Source organism: Lolium rigidum, chromosome 3 (genome assembly GCF_022539505.1).
Source record: "Lolium rigidum isolate FL_2022 chromosome 3, APGP_CSIRO_Lrig_0.1, whole genome shotgun sequence".
In the NCBI taxonomy this organism is placed as follows: Eukaryota; Viridiplantae; Streptophyta; class Magnoliopsida; order Poales; family Poaceae; genus Lolium; species Lolium rigidum.
Genome location: NC_061510.1, coordinates 10,874,213 through 10,889,116, shown reverse-complemented (window position 1 = coordinate 10,889,116; position 14,904 = coordinate 10,874,213). Strand labels below are relative to the sequence as shown.

Genomic DNA, 14,904 nt, shown 5'->3' with positions numbered 1-14,904 from the left:
AGATATACAACAAGATGCGGCTTAAGAAGCCCGATTTCTCGCAGCCTCAGCCCTCGCTCCCTGAGTACTTCGGCACCTACGCCGAGGACGTCGAGAACTACCGCGAGATGGTGAGGCATCGTCACCCGGAGGTGGATGACCCCATGAGCGCGGAGGTCGACGAGGAGTCGTTGGTCCCGTCGTCCGGAGGGTTGCCGCATGGCCGTCTCGCCATGATGAACAAGGCCGTCAAGCATACCCTCACCACGACCTTCACGCGTCTCAAGGCGGGACTCACCAAGGACAGCCCCCTCTCCCGCCTCGTCGCTCGGCTCGGCAACCCGCATACGACGTAAGTTTCCCTCATTTCCATCCTCTTTCCGACTTTCGTTCATACATTGCTAAGTGCTAACGAGATATGAATTTGTGAAATTGTAGCTCGACTTCGAGGCGGCCTACGTGGCCGCTCATCAAGAATATCGGTGGCCTTCAACCAAAGACCAACAGCAGTTCATGGAGTACATGGCATATATACATGTAAGTTCCAACCTTTGTTTTCGCAAATGATGACAAGTCCCACTTTCCCCTAGTTTGATGCTTCATTTCTGCAAAGACTGACATGTAAACTATCTTGCGAGCGTCGTTTGTGGGCAATCAAACCGGACAGACAACGGATTTAGGGCCGATGCCTCCCTTTCCGGGGCCGGCGCCAAACATGCCATCGAAGGAGAATTTCGCTGCGGAGTACTATGGGAGAACAACGGTAAGTTCTTCGCCAAACCGAATACTACGGCTTTCCTTTGCCTCGCAAATTGCTAACATCTCGGGAACATGTGTGTAGGGAACGGGATGTTCCGGAACCAGTGGTGGTGGGAGGGACATGACACCGGTTCATCATGGTGGTCCTTCTCCCGGTGCTACACCCGGTACTTCTCCCGGTACTTCTCCCGGTCCTTCTCCCGGTGGTTCTTCCGCAGCTTCTACCGGAAGGAATCGGCCCGGGCCGGTGTTTAGCGGCGACGAGCTCCTCTAGTAGTCCCATGTATCTTATGCACACTATGGCACCATGCATGTATGCACACTATGGCACTATGTATGCATCCTATGTCACTATGACACTATGTATGCAACCTATGGCACTATGACACTATGTATGCACTTGATGTTATATGTATTTGCACTTCATGCCTATGAATTTCATGTGAATTATATGTGCTTGTGTATCCTCGCCAAATCTGGAAAACGCGCAAACAAAGAAAAACGCAAAAAATGTACCAAATGGTACCCTCTACGCCGACGGGTTCCCCCTCGGTAGCTCCCGTGATCACCCGTGGCGCGCCACGCGTCCAGAAATGGACCAAATGGTCGGGCCTACGCCGACGGGGAGGCCCTCGGGGTAGCGGCCGTCGCCCAGGGACGCCCAGGCCGCGCCACGCGTCCATGTACGCCGACGGGGAGGCGCTCGGCGTATGGGCGCCAGGATCGCCCAGGCCGCGCCACGTGTGGCGGTACGCCGACGGTGAGGCCCTCGGCGTATCGGGAGGCAGGAGCGACCAGGCGGCGCCACGCGTCCAACTACGCCGACGGGGTGGCCCTCGGCGTATCGAGCGCCAAGGTCGACCAGGGCTCGCCACGCGTCACCGTACGCCGACGGTGCGGCGCTCGGCGTAGCCGTAACGGCCGTCACCTTGACGGTGCCGGTTAGCGACCTGCGCCGACGGCCACTACGCCGACGGGTGGAGCCAGCCGTCGGCCCACTCCGTCTACGCCGACGGGCGGAGCTACGCCGAGGGCCAAGTGGCATGCGCCGAGGCCCACCTTCCCCGAGGAGCTACGCCGAGGGGCCCCGTCGGCGTAGTGTACGCCGAGGGCGAGGCGGTGATACGCCGAGGGCTGGAGGCCGTCGGCATCTTGGCAGATTCCTGTAGTGCCAAGTGCTGCTTCACCTAAATCTTCTCCAGCTCATATGACAAGGGTGTCTACTCTAGCCTCACACTAATGCAACACCAAGTTCTATGACACCATCATGACGCAGGGCTAGGCATGCAGTTGTTGAGGATGGTGCTGCTGCATGCCACGGATGAGGACTCCATATGTCCAAGGTGATGTGTCCCAAGGCCGTCGTCAATCTTGACACCCTAGGTATAAGTAAATCTTATGAATTCTTTTTATCTTTTACTACACCACACATTTATGCAAAGATAAATAGGGAGGTGCTTTTTTCAGAAGTAATGAGAAAGATATAATTGTGTCGAGATTTGACCGATATGGTGCAAAACAGTTTCTAAGCTAATCCGAAAATTTTGTTCCGTACTTCAAGAAATACAGCCAGCAAAGCACCAGTGGTCTAGTGGTAGAATAGTACCCTGCCACGGTACAGACCCGGGTTTGATTCCCGGCTGGTGCATTTAAAATTTTATTTTTTGTTCTTTTCCCCTCTATAAACCTTAGCAATTGCTTCTTTTTGTTATCTATGTACTGAATATATCACAGTATAATATGAAGAAATTATCTGCTTTCAGGACATGTTCGATGTGATATTAACTTCTTGAATACTGGTACACACAGGAATACCAATTCTGAACTGGAATGTTTTCAAATATTGATCTTAAATAAAAAAAAACATAGCTTTGAGGGCACGGTCTAAAATATTTATCTATGTTGATGACTCGACCATTGTTATCTGTTATGAGGACAAGATAAAAAAGAATGATCTGATTATCGGAAGTTCAGTACAATCTTGCATGATTTCATAATATCAGCCACTGCATCGGTTCAGATTCATACATTCATATATACATCATCAATTCTTCCACCAGTACAGACCAAAAGACATATGTTTCATCAGTTTTAGTACAAATCAAAGTGCCCCTAGTTCATCAGTTCACCTCAACTAATTGGCTCGACTTGCAAATTCATCATTTTCCATAGCAGATTATGTGATGGTTGGCTCAGACTCAAAGAAAAGTCAAAATCACACGTAAAATGGGAAACGGGGATAGTGTGTCCTTGGTGTCAAAGCAAATAACCGTTGGCACGGGTGACCACCAGAGAATCTTCTATATGAAAATCAAATTGTTCTTGGAATGGTATAATTCACAAACCGATGGAAGTAAAAAAATAAGTTTCTAAAGGGAGTCAGATCAGGTCAGAAATACTTTGTGAAATCATTGTGTGCTTGTGCCAGCAAATGGTCGTCATCCCACTTGTCTCGGTAGCTCTCAGGCTGATCTGACACCTTGGTTCTTGCTGCGAGGTGTATCACTTTCCTCCACTCTTCAATCTTCTTTAGCCCGCATTGCTCCACCAGCCAGTCCTCATACTCAAACTGGAATGCCGATACGGTTCCAATAGTAAAGTTATAATAGTAAGTACCAAGCAAGCTAAATTACCAAAGTATGAAGATCTATGACTTAGGCACATGCACATGCACATACCGTTAGTGTCAGACCATGAGTGTATCTTTTGGGGCATCCGCGAGCTTCCATCTCCAAGTAAAATGTTTCCACGTCATGCATCATCTTCTCTTGTGATGGGAGCTCAATCCGTCCTGATAGAACTCCAGCCACCCAGTTGCTCTGCAGTTGAAACAATGGAAAAGGGATGCCCTAGAAAGAAATAACTTAATTTTTATGCGTGAATGTATGGATCAAAAAAACTAGCGTGTGAACTATTCTCCCAATTAACGGACTTATCTAGCAAATTAAACTAACCTTGAACGGCAATCCAATGAAGGCCATGTGAGGAGCAAGTTGTGGTGGGAACACATGCTTGTATAGAGGACCCACTCGGTTGTCGTCCACACAGATACCAACAGCCTCTTCGCCGTCACCTAGGAATGGGAAGTTGTACTTGTATCTACATAATTAAGACATAGAGACAACTTTATTCAATTAAGATGATCTTTCTTGTCAAGAAAAGCATAATCTACATTATAGAACTTAATATGCACTAGTAGTTACTTACCCAGTACAGTGGATGATGACATCCGCTTTGACCCGACTACCGTCTTGGAACACAATGGTGCCATCTTCCTCGGCACACTCGATCTGCAACAAATATTTAGAGTAGCAATACCAATTTTATATCTCTTTTTTTTTCGAGGGCACACCAAAGGTGTGCCATATATTTATAGAAGGATAGAAATAATTACAAGAACCGGCAACCAATATTTGCAAGCAAAAAGAACGACGAACTCACACACCCAATAAAAACATGATCTACTCTCGCGGCATGACTTAATTTCTCTAGTTATCTTGATGTGACATGGTGTTCGATTTGTGTGCGATAGTAATACAACATACTACTACTACTGCTGCTGCTGCTGCTACTACTACTACTGATTACCATGGAATGTAGCAACAAGTTGGCTTTTGCAGTAGTACTCTGCAGTCCGTAAGGCGCTGATCGAATGGCAACATGGACCTCTTTGGCGACACCAGCAATGTCCCTCGAAATGTCCATCCCACTGGGATTGTATCCTATTATCACCACAACCTAGCTACCAAAGGAGGTAATTAATTATCTCATACTGTATATAAGAATCAAGGTAATGGATGGATGGATGATAGATGAAGATGACGCACGCACTTGGTCATGAAACGGCTCGGGCTTACGGTAACTGTGGCTGTGCATCTGCTTTCCTGCCCAACCATCTATGCCTGCAAATTGCCAATCACAATGATCTTTGCTCAGTAGTAGCATGTGTACGCAATCGCATCGCATACATACCAGCGATGCCGGCGAGACGCGGCTCGGCGTAGTGGCCGTTGCAGACCACGACGGCGTCGAACACCTCCTCCTCTACTTCTTCGCTGACGGCGCCGGAGAGCTTTGTCGAGCAGTAGGACACCTTCCAGCCCGCGCTCGCGTCGTCCCTGCGGACGCGGACCACCTCCGTCTCGAGCCGGACCAGCCCGTGGAGGTCGAACCGCCGCGCGAACGCCTCGAGGTACCGGAGCACCTCCTCATGCCCGGGGTACCTTCGCGGGTCGCCGGTGCTCTCGTCGGCGACGAAGGGGAAGTCGAAGAAGCCCATGCACTCGCGAGGGATGTTGGTGCGGAGGGACGCGTAGAGGCTCGAGTGGACGCCGCCGGCGCCAAGCGGGTCGGCGGAGGCGGCTGAGTCATAGAGCCAGACGCCGCCCACGCCGGCGGCCCGCTCGAAGACGACGGGGTCGTGGCCCTCGCGCCGCAGTTCCCGCGCAGCCACCAGGCCGGCGGCTCCCGCGCCGATCACGGCGACACGAGATGGCATCGGAGGCCGACGAAAGTCTTCAAGCTAGTCTGGTCTCGTCTCTGCTGCTCTCGTCGTTGCGTTGAGTTTGTTTTGTTTTCTCCACGTGGAGCAGTTGGCCATATCATTTCTTCTATTCGAAAAGTGATGATCAGTGGGACAAAAGCAAAGTGGCGGCAAATCGCCGATCACATGAGCGGGCTATACTTACCGCTAATTAAATGATACTCTATCTGAGTATCAATGTAATGTTTTACGTATTTTTAAAGTAATAATAGATATAAATCAAAGTGAGTGAACCTCCACATAAAAATAGATTAGATCTAAACTAAAGTAGATGGACCAAATAAAATGCTTCAACATCTCACATTTCTGAACGGAGGGAGTAAATCGTAATCACGTACACTTTACAAGTTTGAATGCCCCATTGCCAGGTCTTCCGATCCAATCAGATTTCATCACTTTTTCTTTCTTGTGACACTGACAAGACAGATTAGTTGCGCCACCGAAAAGATCTGAGGGGGCATAAACATATAGGATACTTTCCGTGTCGAAACCGGCCTAGAATCCATTTTAATATATTCATATCCGATTTTATATATAGAACCCGACGGATAAGGATAACTGATTCTGAAGGGATGCTCCAGACACATAATATGATATAGTATAGCAAATAGCATGTGGATATTGATTATCTAAAATTTAATCAGGATAATCCGAAGATTTTTAACCGGATAATCCAATTTTTGAGTCAAAATCCAAGACCAATCTTACAAGGTTAGTAGGTATTTAGTTACCAAAAAAAAATTTGGCCAGGATGTTTAGCTCTAAATTTCTATCAGTACAAGTTTTAGTGTATTATGTCTATTTTTTAACTAGACAAACCTAAAAATTTAAATTTCTTTTAAGATTTGCAAGAACTATCAATATCTACCGATGAGAGCATCTATCAAACTATTTTTATTTAAGGTCCGAATCCGGCCTATTTCCGATTCCAATCCGTGGTAAAGTATATCCACATTTGAATCTGAAACCGGTTATCTTCTCTGATCCGAATCTGAAAAATTGATATGGTATGATCCAAATTCGATCTGATCCGTTTACACCCCTATCTGAGGGGCACCAGAGTAAGCGTTGAGGTTCCAATATCACGAGTCGCTAGATCGTTAGAACAAACCCTAGAAACTAGGCACCTTTCTAATGAAATTTCTACGTCATTGTGCACGAGTTCAAGTAAAGTGAAATATACATAATAGTACTCACGCCGTCCTCAAATATGCTTGCAAAATTTTGTATGAATCAACAATTTCTATGTTTGAACGAATGAATATACAAAAAATATTAGATTCTGGTTTCTTTTACCGATATTGGGGTAAGCACTCCGAGGAATACAATAAACCAAATCAATGACTATAGATTAAGCAAAATATTTTGTTTATTTGGTATTTAGTTTTTCATATCTCCTGCCATATTTAAGAGAACTTACAAAGTGTGATTTTTTTACTAAAATTACATCACCTATTTAGGGGAACTCTCCTAATTGTGACTTCCAAGATTTCAGATATATGGAAATTAAAACAGTCGTCAGAAGGAAATTATTCAGCGGTGGAAGCCAAATAGTAAGTAGTTTGAGGGAGTCTATTGATGAGATCAGGTCAAATATACTCTTTGAAATCATGGTATGCCTGTGCTAATAGGTCATGATCATCATCCCACTTGTCTCGATAACTCTCAGGTCGATCCAACATCTTGGGTTTTGCGCCGACATATATCTCTTTCCTCCACACCTCGATATTTTCCAACCCACATTGCTCCACCAGCCAGTCCTCATACTCAAACTGTAATTTCATAACAATTAGACAAGTAAAGATATATTACAAGTATCACCTAAGCTTAATTTTCAAAGCATGAAGATCAGTGATGTATGTAGGTATATGGACATACAGCTAACTGCAGGCCGTGAGTGTATCTTTTGGGGCATCCGCGAGCTTCCATCTCCAAGTAATATGTTTTCACATCTTGCATCATCTCCTCTTGGAATGGGAGGTCAATCCTTCCTGACAGAACTCCGACCACCCAGTTGCTTTGGAGTTGAAACAATGGAAAAGGGATAGCCTAGAGAAATATATCTTACTTCATACTCGTGAATGCATCGATCAAGAAGCTAGCTAGTGAACCACCTTTTCCGGTGAGCTAGCGTAGCTAGCAAATTAAGCTGACCTTGAAAGGCAATCCGATGAAGGAGATGTGAGGAGCCAATTGTGGCGGAAACACATGCTTATACAATGGGCCCACACGGTTCTCATCCACAAAGATACCAATAGCATCATCGCTCTCATCCAGGAATGGAAATTTGTATTTGTATCTAGGTAATCAGGAAAAGAGAAGACCTAATTCAAACAAGATAGTCTTTCTCAGAAAGCAGAGGCTAAATTGACTAAATTCAAACCGATGTACTACTCACTAACGGCTGTGCTGTGTGCATTCTAGCCATGGTTGAGGCCGGGTGTGAGATCTTATTAATTATATTAGCTTAATGCTAACTTTTGAAACTTTATGGAAAAATGTACTAACTCGCTTACCCAGTGCAGTGTAGGATGGTATCAGCTTTGACCTGACTGCCGTCTTGAAACACCACGGTGCCATCTTCCTCTGCATGATCTATCTGTAATAAACATTAGGAGTGGTATTAACCAGTACCTTTTACTAGCTACCTCAACGTGATGGCGGAGTTGGATTTGAGCATGATGATATTAATAATTTACCATGGAATGTAACCACAAGTTGGGATGTGCCGTTGTACTCTGGACTTCACAAGGCACCGATCGAGTGGCAACATGAACCTCTTTGGCGACACCAGCGATTTCCCTCGAAATGTCCATCCCACTGGGACGGTATCCTATTATCACCACAACCTAGCTAACAAGAAGATACACGATGCAAATTTCATACTCATGTATTGCACGTCGATTATTAATAAGCAATGTGATGGATGATAAATGACACACTTGGCCGTGAAATGGGTCGGGTACACGATAATTGTGGCTGTGCAGCTGCTTTCCGGGCCAAGCATCTATGCCTGCAAATCATTCTATCGATCACCATGAACCTCGCTGACTAGTAGCACGTGTAGGCATATCAGTATAACATACCGGCGATGTCGGCGAGACGCGGCTCCGTGAAGTGGCCATTGCAGACGACAACGGCGTCGAACTCCTCCTCTTCCTCCTCCTCCTCCTCAAGTTCATCACTGCCGGCGCCGGCAAGCTTCCTGGAGCAGTACGATGCCAACCAGCTCCCCGTGCTGGCGTTCCTGCGGACGCGGACCACCTCCGTCCGGAGCCGGACCAGCCCGTAGAGGTCGAACCGCCGCGCGAACGCTTCAAGATACCGTTGCACCTCCTCGTGCCCGGGGAATCTGCGCGGGTCGCTGCCGGAGACCTCGCCGGCGACGAAGGGGAAGTCGAGGAAGCCCATGATCTCGCGGGGCAGGTTGGTGCGGAGGGAGGCGTAGAGGCTCGAGTGGACGGCGCCGGCGCCGAGCGGATCAGCCGAGGCTGCCGGGTCGTAGAGCCAGGTGCCGCCCACTTCGGCGGCGCGCTCGAAGATGACGGGGTCGTGGCCCTCGCGCCGCAGCTCGCGCGCAGCCACCAGGCCGGCAGCTCCCGCGCCGATTACGGCGACCCGAGATGGCATCGGAGGCCAAGGGTCAAGGGAAAGTCTTCAAGCTGGTCTGCTGCTCTGGTCGCTGCGTTGAGCGTTTTGTGTTTTCTTCACGTGGAGCAGTTGGCCATGCCAATTTTTATATAGTATTCATTCATTGATAAAGTGGTTATCAATATGACAAAATTAAGGTGGCGGCTAATCTCTGCTCACATGCACCGGCTATACTTACCGCGGATTAATTGCTCCCCCAGCTCGATCGACAGGCTTCATTACATTTTGGGTCATTTGACAAAATTAAGGTGGCGGCTAATCTATGTCCCATTTGACTGAGATTTTCTTAAGTCTCAGTCAACTCAGAAAAGTGCAACTGCAGTTCAAAAAAAAGTGCAACTTAGTCAAGTTGCACATTTCTGGTAGAAAAGTGCAATTGCACTTTTTAACAGAAAAGTGCAACTCAAGTACGTATTTTTTTGTAAGTGACTTAAACTTAAGAAAATCTCAGTTGACTGAGACATAGCAGCCCATCACGTTTCTACCCTAGTAGTAACATGCATTTCGCATGTGGCTGAAATGGTTTCCTCTGTTTTATAGATGCACCGAATGCTTGCATTACTAACAGATCAGGACATATAAGTAAGCAGGGTGCGGCTAATTCTCGTTTGAATGAGAATAAGATGATGTCATCAAATCTCGGATGCAATCCATGTTACAATTTACGACTAGCATAAATTGCAAAGCAAATCTAACAGTTCGAAGCCCTTTTTCTTAAATGCAATCCTACTTAAAACTAAAAAAAGAAGTATAGATGTTATTCAACTTACAACTTTAGATACATGAATCCCGATGAAATTGAACGGTGTAGAACTTGAATGAGCACTAGTAACTTAGTTTTAGCAAACCCAAAGTAAATTGATTTTGAATGAGCTCTGATACCAAGATGATAAGGGGTGGCCCGATCTTCTCAGTAAGCAAGGGTGGTGATGATGATCACGGGGTGATTGCAGCGGGGGTAACTTGATGAAGTGGATGATAACTTGTATGACGCAACGAGATCTCTCGATTGATCCCTGTCGGCAATGCAACACCCCTCAACCCTGCAAGATATTCGCAACTCCACACACTTGCGCACGTAGCCGCCGACCACGAAGCGGTAAGTTGCAACCGTCTAATTCCCAATAGAATAGCAGATCACACAAGACTTTATCAGGATCTACACAATATCAAGCAATATGGTGTAGGGAATTCAATAGTTTTGCAGAGCAAATAACTAAGAACTAGGGTTTATCTTAAACGTGGTCTACCCCTAACCCTAGCCGCCCCACCTCCTTATATGAGGGGGAGGGGGCCGGCCAGCCCCTATTGGGCTGGGGCGCCCACTTATGGGCCTAACCCTAATTCGACTTGGACAGGCCCAAGTCAAATAGACACTACTAAAACCCTAATTTGGTCCACCACATGACCTGGCTACATTATTATTTCCTAATAACAAGACTATGATAAAATACTGGTACAATCTTAGACTCAAACATCATATCAATGGCTGTCCTAGTGTACCAGGCCTGGATATCCTCATCAGTGATTAACCAACAGGACGGGTCGGCCACATAATTCAGCTTGTTATGGTCCGACTAGTTGAACTATTTTATTATCATCGCAAAATTAATAAAGTCCAAGCAGCTAGACAATTAAATAGTAGTAGTAGCACCAGATCAAAGTCAACCATCAATTTTTTAATTCTTCTTTTCAAACAAAATCGAAATACATTATTTTGTAACCCCAAGCCAAATTTCAAATTAACCACAAGGTTTAGCAACGGAGTGAGGCATGTGCGACGATATTTCCTGATCTGAATCTAGTTTTTCACCCAACGTACATGCATACTTAACGTCGAAGCCATCAAAGTTTTTCAACTAACAAAACCATGAGTGTACAGTAAAATAATACGTTGAGGGCTGACACAGACCCACGATATAACAAGCAGAGTGTGACAGTGGAACACTACTGACATATACTTTTGAGAAAGTTTTTGCATTTCATGTGCAAATTAAAGGCATTCTTATATTAATTGTTTCATATAATGGACAAAGGCGAACATGAACAAGAAGTACTACATTTTTCGAAATGGTACAAGAAGTACTACATGGAAGACAAATAAAATTATATCCGAAAATCAGTCACAAATACTTGGCAAAGTCTCGGTGTGCTTGTGGTAACAGGTGGTCGTCGTCCCATTCATCCTGGTAGCTCTCACGGCGATGAGCAAAGTTCTTTAGCGCCGCAATGAACATCTCTTTTCTCCACCCTTCAATATTCTCATGCCCACATTTCTCAGCAACCCAGTCTTCGTACTTATACTACATGCCAAAATAATATTTTAAAAAATTAAGTCGGCCATCATTGCCTATTTTATGTATATGAAAAGGGGAAGTGTGGCCGTATTTACCGTGCATGCTCCTAGGTTATGAGTGTTTCTTTTGGGGAATACGTCAGCCTCCATCTCCCTGTAAAATGTTGCGACATGTTCCTTCATTTCATCTTGTGACGGGAGCTTTATCCTTCCCGATAGGACTCCGGCCACCCAGTTGCTTTGGAGTTGAAACAAGGGGAAAAGAAGAGCCTGTGAAGAAATCTTAATTAATATGCATAAGTGCATGCATAGACAAAACACTAATTATAATTAAGCTCGGAGCTACAACCTTGCCTAGATTACTATAGGGCAGAGGTATTTCAAGCAAGACCGAGCTGGGGTTCGTGCACATCAATGTTGGACAGATGAAAACCTGGTATGAAGGTGTACAACTCTTTTCTTTTTTTATTGCACTTCAGCTTTGAATTCTTGTAGCTTTTATTCTTCACTATGCTACAAGCCTACAACCATCTAAAGACATCAAACAATGGAGATTACACTGTATGTTTACCTGTTTGTGAAAATGATTTGGCTTTCAGGGGAAGAAATCCAAAGCGTCGTGTTTTTACTAGAAGTGATTGTGTGCATAACACCAAATTACGAATACAGAGATTCAAACTTGGGTGTGCGGGGATGCATCAACCCATCCCAACCATTGGGCTATGCCTCGGTTCACGTTTGTATCTGTTTGTAATAAAAGGCTTCATGGTATACTCATTTATAAGCATGTTGCAGCTCTATATAACCCACTTAGATAGCATACACATTTTCTTCTTCCTTTGTAACATGTAAGTTACCTTTTCCTCAGTCAGACTCTACCAAATGTCTCTCGCAATCCCAAAGATTTGAACCGTGTGTCAGATGATGCCTGGTGTTTGTTGGACAACAATGAATTCAAGAATTGCGGGCATATCCGCCACCCATTCTGGTAGTTGGTAGATTATTCAAATCCTTAGTCTCGGGATGGATAATGTTTCCAACAAGATGAGTACTTGTGGTGCGCACAGGCATACATCGGGCCAACAACATTTAATTTTAACTAGAAACTAATTATTAAAAGTCAATTTTACCCTTTCAAATTTTTGGGAGGGGATGTAGCATAGCACACATTTTTCTTAACTTCTATGTTACCCTTTCATCCCTAAAGTCGACCTTATTTTGGCGCAGAAATGATTTTGAGCCGTTCACTTGCGGGTTGGCATGGGAGGGTCCATTTTGCTAGAGGATGGAGCTGAAAAGAATGATCCACTAGCAAGTTAAGCTGACCTTGATGTGCAGCCCAATGAAGGAGATGTGAGGAGCCAAGTGTGGGGGGAAGACATGCTGGTATAGCGGGCCCACGCGGTTGTCGTCGACGTAGATACCAACATCATCACCTAGGAATGGAAAGTTGTACTTGTATCTACGCAAATAACAATAAAAATGCTTAAGACTATGTACACACAATGTGTTTATATCGAGCAACCATGTCGACTAAATTTAGGAGGGCATAGCAGTTCACTTACCCGGTGCAGTGCACGATGGCATCAGCTTTAACACGACTACCATCTTTGAACACCACGCTGCCATCTTCCTCAGCGCGCTCGACCTTCAAACGTTTCGTATACTGATTAAATTTCTTTGTGAATACTATATATGATATTGTAAAGATGTTTTTCTTAAATATATTTTTTTTTCGATAAAGGGAATATATTAATATCAAGAAGATACCAATTACACCCAGCCTCTGCAACAACGCACCACCCTAATGGCACTACGGATGCACACAGCCAAAAACAAGAAGAGAAAACTAAGAAATAAAAGTCCCGCTACAGTATCTCGGGCCTAACAACAGCAATACATCCACCGCCAAGACAACACCTGAATTACGTACTAGTCCCCGCTCTCAAAACAAATGCCTCCACCAAGGACATTGCCAGGCACAACCAATTAAGGCCGGACCTTGGGTTTTCACCCTGAAAGGTAGGACTCTGCACTTCACCTGTGTTGTCGCCCCCACTTTCATACCGCTGCTGTGAAGTCCGAAACACCAAGCAAGTCCCTCAACAACGCAAAGACTTGAACCTCCCTTAGCTAGTCCTCCCCTCTGGCCTTCATGAAATTCTCTTCTTCCGACTTTCATCATGGATCCATAGTCACTTGATGTCAATCAAAGAAAAAGAGCTTCGCGCCGCTCCCTCCAGAACCAATCGGTCGGAATAAAAACATGGGTGCGCACGACCGAATTTCTTAAATATATATACAGTACTATTATTTAGGCTTGGTTTACCATAGGATGAAGCCACAAGTTTGCACGGGCAGTGATCTGCATTTCAGAGGTGGGGGGTGACCGACGCCCAACATGGACCTCTTTCGCGACACCTGCAATGTCCCTCGAAATTTCGTGTCCACTGGGCGCTGATCCGATTACCACCACAACCTAGACAACAAGTCAATATTTACGCGTTATTATTATCGGTCTAGTTCAGTAGGAAGTAAACAGAAGTTCATCAACAAGCTAGGACGCACTTGTCCGTGAAACGAGTCGGGCACACGGTAGTTGTGGCTGTGCATTTGCTTCCCGGGCCATGTATCGATGCCTGCAACATTCAATCGGCTGTTAATTTAGCTCAGCCATGCAATAGCCATGCAAGCTTACTTAACTGCACGCGTGTAACTGTAGGACTGTCGGACATCGGGTGGTTACCGGCGATGTCGGCGACGTGCGGCTCGGCCAAGTGACCGTTGCAGACAACGACGGCGTCGAACACCTCCTCTTGCTCGCTGCTGCCATGGGCGAGCTTCCGCGAGCAGTACGACACCTTCCAGCCCGCGCTCGCGTCGTCCCTGCGGACGCGGACCACCTCCGTCTCGAACCGTACGAGCCCATGAAGGTCGAACCGCCGCGCGAACGCCTCGAGGTACCGGAGCACCTCCTCGTGGCCGGGGAACCTGCGCGGGTCGTGGGAGTAGGAGGTCTCGGTCCCGGCGCCGCCGTCGGGATCGGGGACGAAGGGGAAGTCGAGGAAGCCCATGCACTCGCGGGGCAGGTTGGTGCGGAGGGACGCGTAGAGGCTCGAGTGGACGCCGCCGGCGCGGAGCAGGTCGGCTGCGCTGGCTGGAGCGTCTTCGTCGTAGAGCCAGTTGCCGCCCACGGCCGCGGCGCGCTCGAAGACGACGGGGGCGTGGCCCTCGCGACGCAGCTCGCGCGCCGCCACCAGCCCGGCGGCTCCGGCGCCGATCACGGCGACGCGGCAGGGAGGCATTTCAGGAGTGGGCGTACGTGCAAAGTCTCGTCCTCTCGATCGTCGTTCAGTGAGTTGCTTCCTTTGTTCGAGCGCCATTTTTGTATTCGGATTCTTTCGTTCGTTTAATCAGAAGTCGTACAGGCATAGCCGCCTCTCTTGTTTATGTTTCGGTCGGGATCTGTTAGCAGCCTCAGCATGATCAGCAAATTGTCACGTGCGTAAGACAATCTGAGTTCTAAGTTCTGCGTCCCACCGGACCCACCTCGCCGGAGCCGGAGATGCCGCCGGCCGCGGCCACCAGGGGGGCGGCCACGATGTAGAACCATCGCACAATCAACGCTGCACGCCGCCGATGACGGGCAGGCCGGACAGGAATTAAGGGTGTGTTT

General features: G+C 46.8%; 3 protein-coding genes and 1 non-coding gene across 5 annotated transcripts; 1 reads left to right on the top strand and 3 right to left on the bottom strand.

Annotated features, from left to right (window-relative positions):
• Positions 1 to 2,315: 2,315 nt before the first annotated feature.
• On the top strand, positions 2,316 to 2,386 carry TRNAG-GCC. Its single transcript has one exon. It is a non-coding gene; the product is annotated as a tRNA-Gly (tRNA).
• Positions 2,387 to 3,127: 741 nt separating this feature from the next.
• On the bottom strand, positions 3,128 to 5,239 carry LOC124694307 (flavin-containing monooxygenase FMO GS-OX-like 2). The gene is made up of 7 exons (XM_047227305.1): positions 4,711 to 5,239; positions 4,570 to 4,640; positions 4,327 to 4,476; positions 3,946 to 4,028; positions 3,693 to 3,837; positions 3,417 to 3,587; positions 3,128 to 3,307 (listed from the first exon to the last, which is right to left on the bottom strand). The coding sequence occupies exons 1-7, from the start codon at positions 5,234 to 5,236 to the stop codon at positions 3,128 to 3,130; spliced, it is 1,326 nt and encodes a 441-aa protein (XP_047083261.1). The 5' UTR covers positions 5,237 to 5,239.
• A 1,551-nt stretch (positions 5,240 to 6,790) lies between these two features.
• LOC124694487 (flavin-containing monooxygenase FMO GS-OX-like 2) lies at positions 6,791 to 8,926 on the bottom strand. Of its 2 annotated transcripts, none has more exons than XM_047227473.1 (7): positions 8,368 to 8,926; positions 8,224 to 8,294; positions 7,981 to 8,130; positions 7,798 to 7,880; positions 7,436 to 7,580; positions 7,160 to 7,330; positions 6,791 to 7,053 (listed from the first exon to the last, which is right to left on the bottom strand). In XM_047227473.1, exons 1-7 carry the CDS (start codon positions 8,909 to 8,911, stop codon positions 6,871 to 6,873), a joined length of 1,347 nt encoding a protein of 448 aa, XP_047083429.1. In that variant the 5' UTR covers positions 8,912 to 8,926; the 3' UTR covers positions 6,791 to 6,870. The 2 variants fall into 2 exon arrangements, with proteins under 2 accessions (XP_047083429.1, XP_047083428.1); XM_047227472.1 differs by having other exon boundaries at positions 6,791 to 7,075; positions 7,176 to 7,330; positions 8,368 to 8,911.
• Positions 8,927 to 11,055: 2,129 nt separating this feature from the next.
• LOC124694488 (flavin-containing monooxygenase FMO GS-OX-like 2) lies at positions 11,056 to 14,533 on the bottom strand. The gene is made up of 7 exons (XM_047227474.1): positions 13,975 to 14,533; positions 13,797 to 13,867; positions 13,558 to 13,707; positions 12,794 to 12,876; positions 12,555 to 12,690; positions 11,325 to 11,498; positions 11,056 to 11,235 (listed from the first exon to the last, which is right to left on the bottom strand). The coding sequence occupies exons 1-7, from the start codon at positions 14,531 to 14,533 to the stop codon at positions 11,056 to 11,058; spliced, it is 1,353 nt and encodes a 450-aa protein (XP_047083430.1).
• Positions 14,534 to 14,904: the final 371 nt, after the last annotated feature.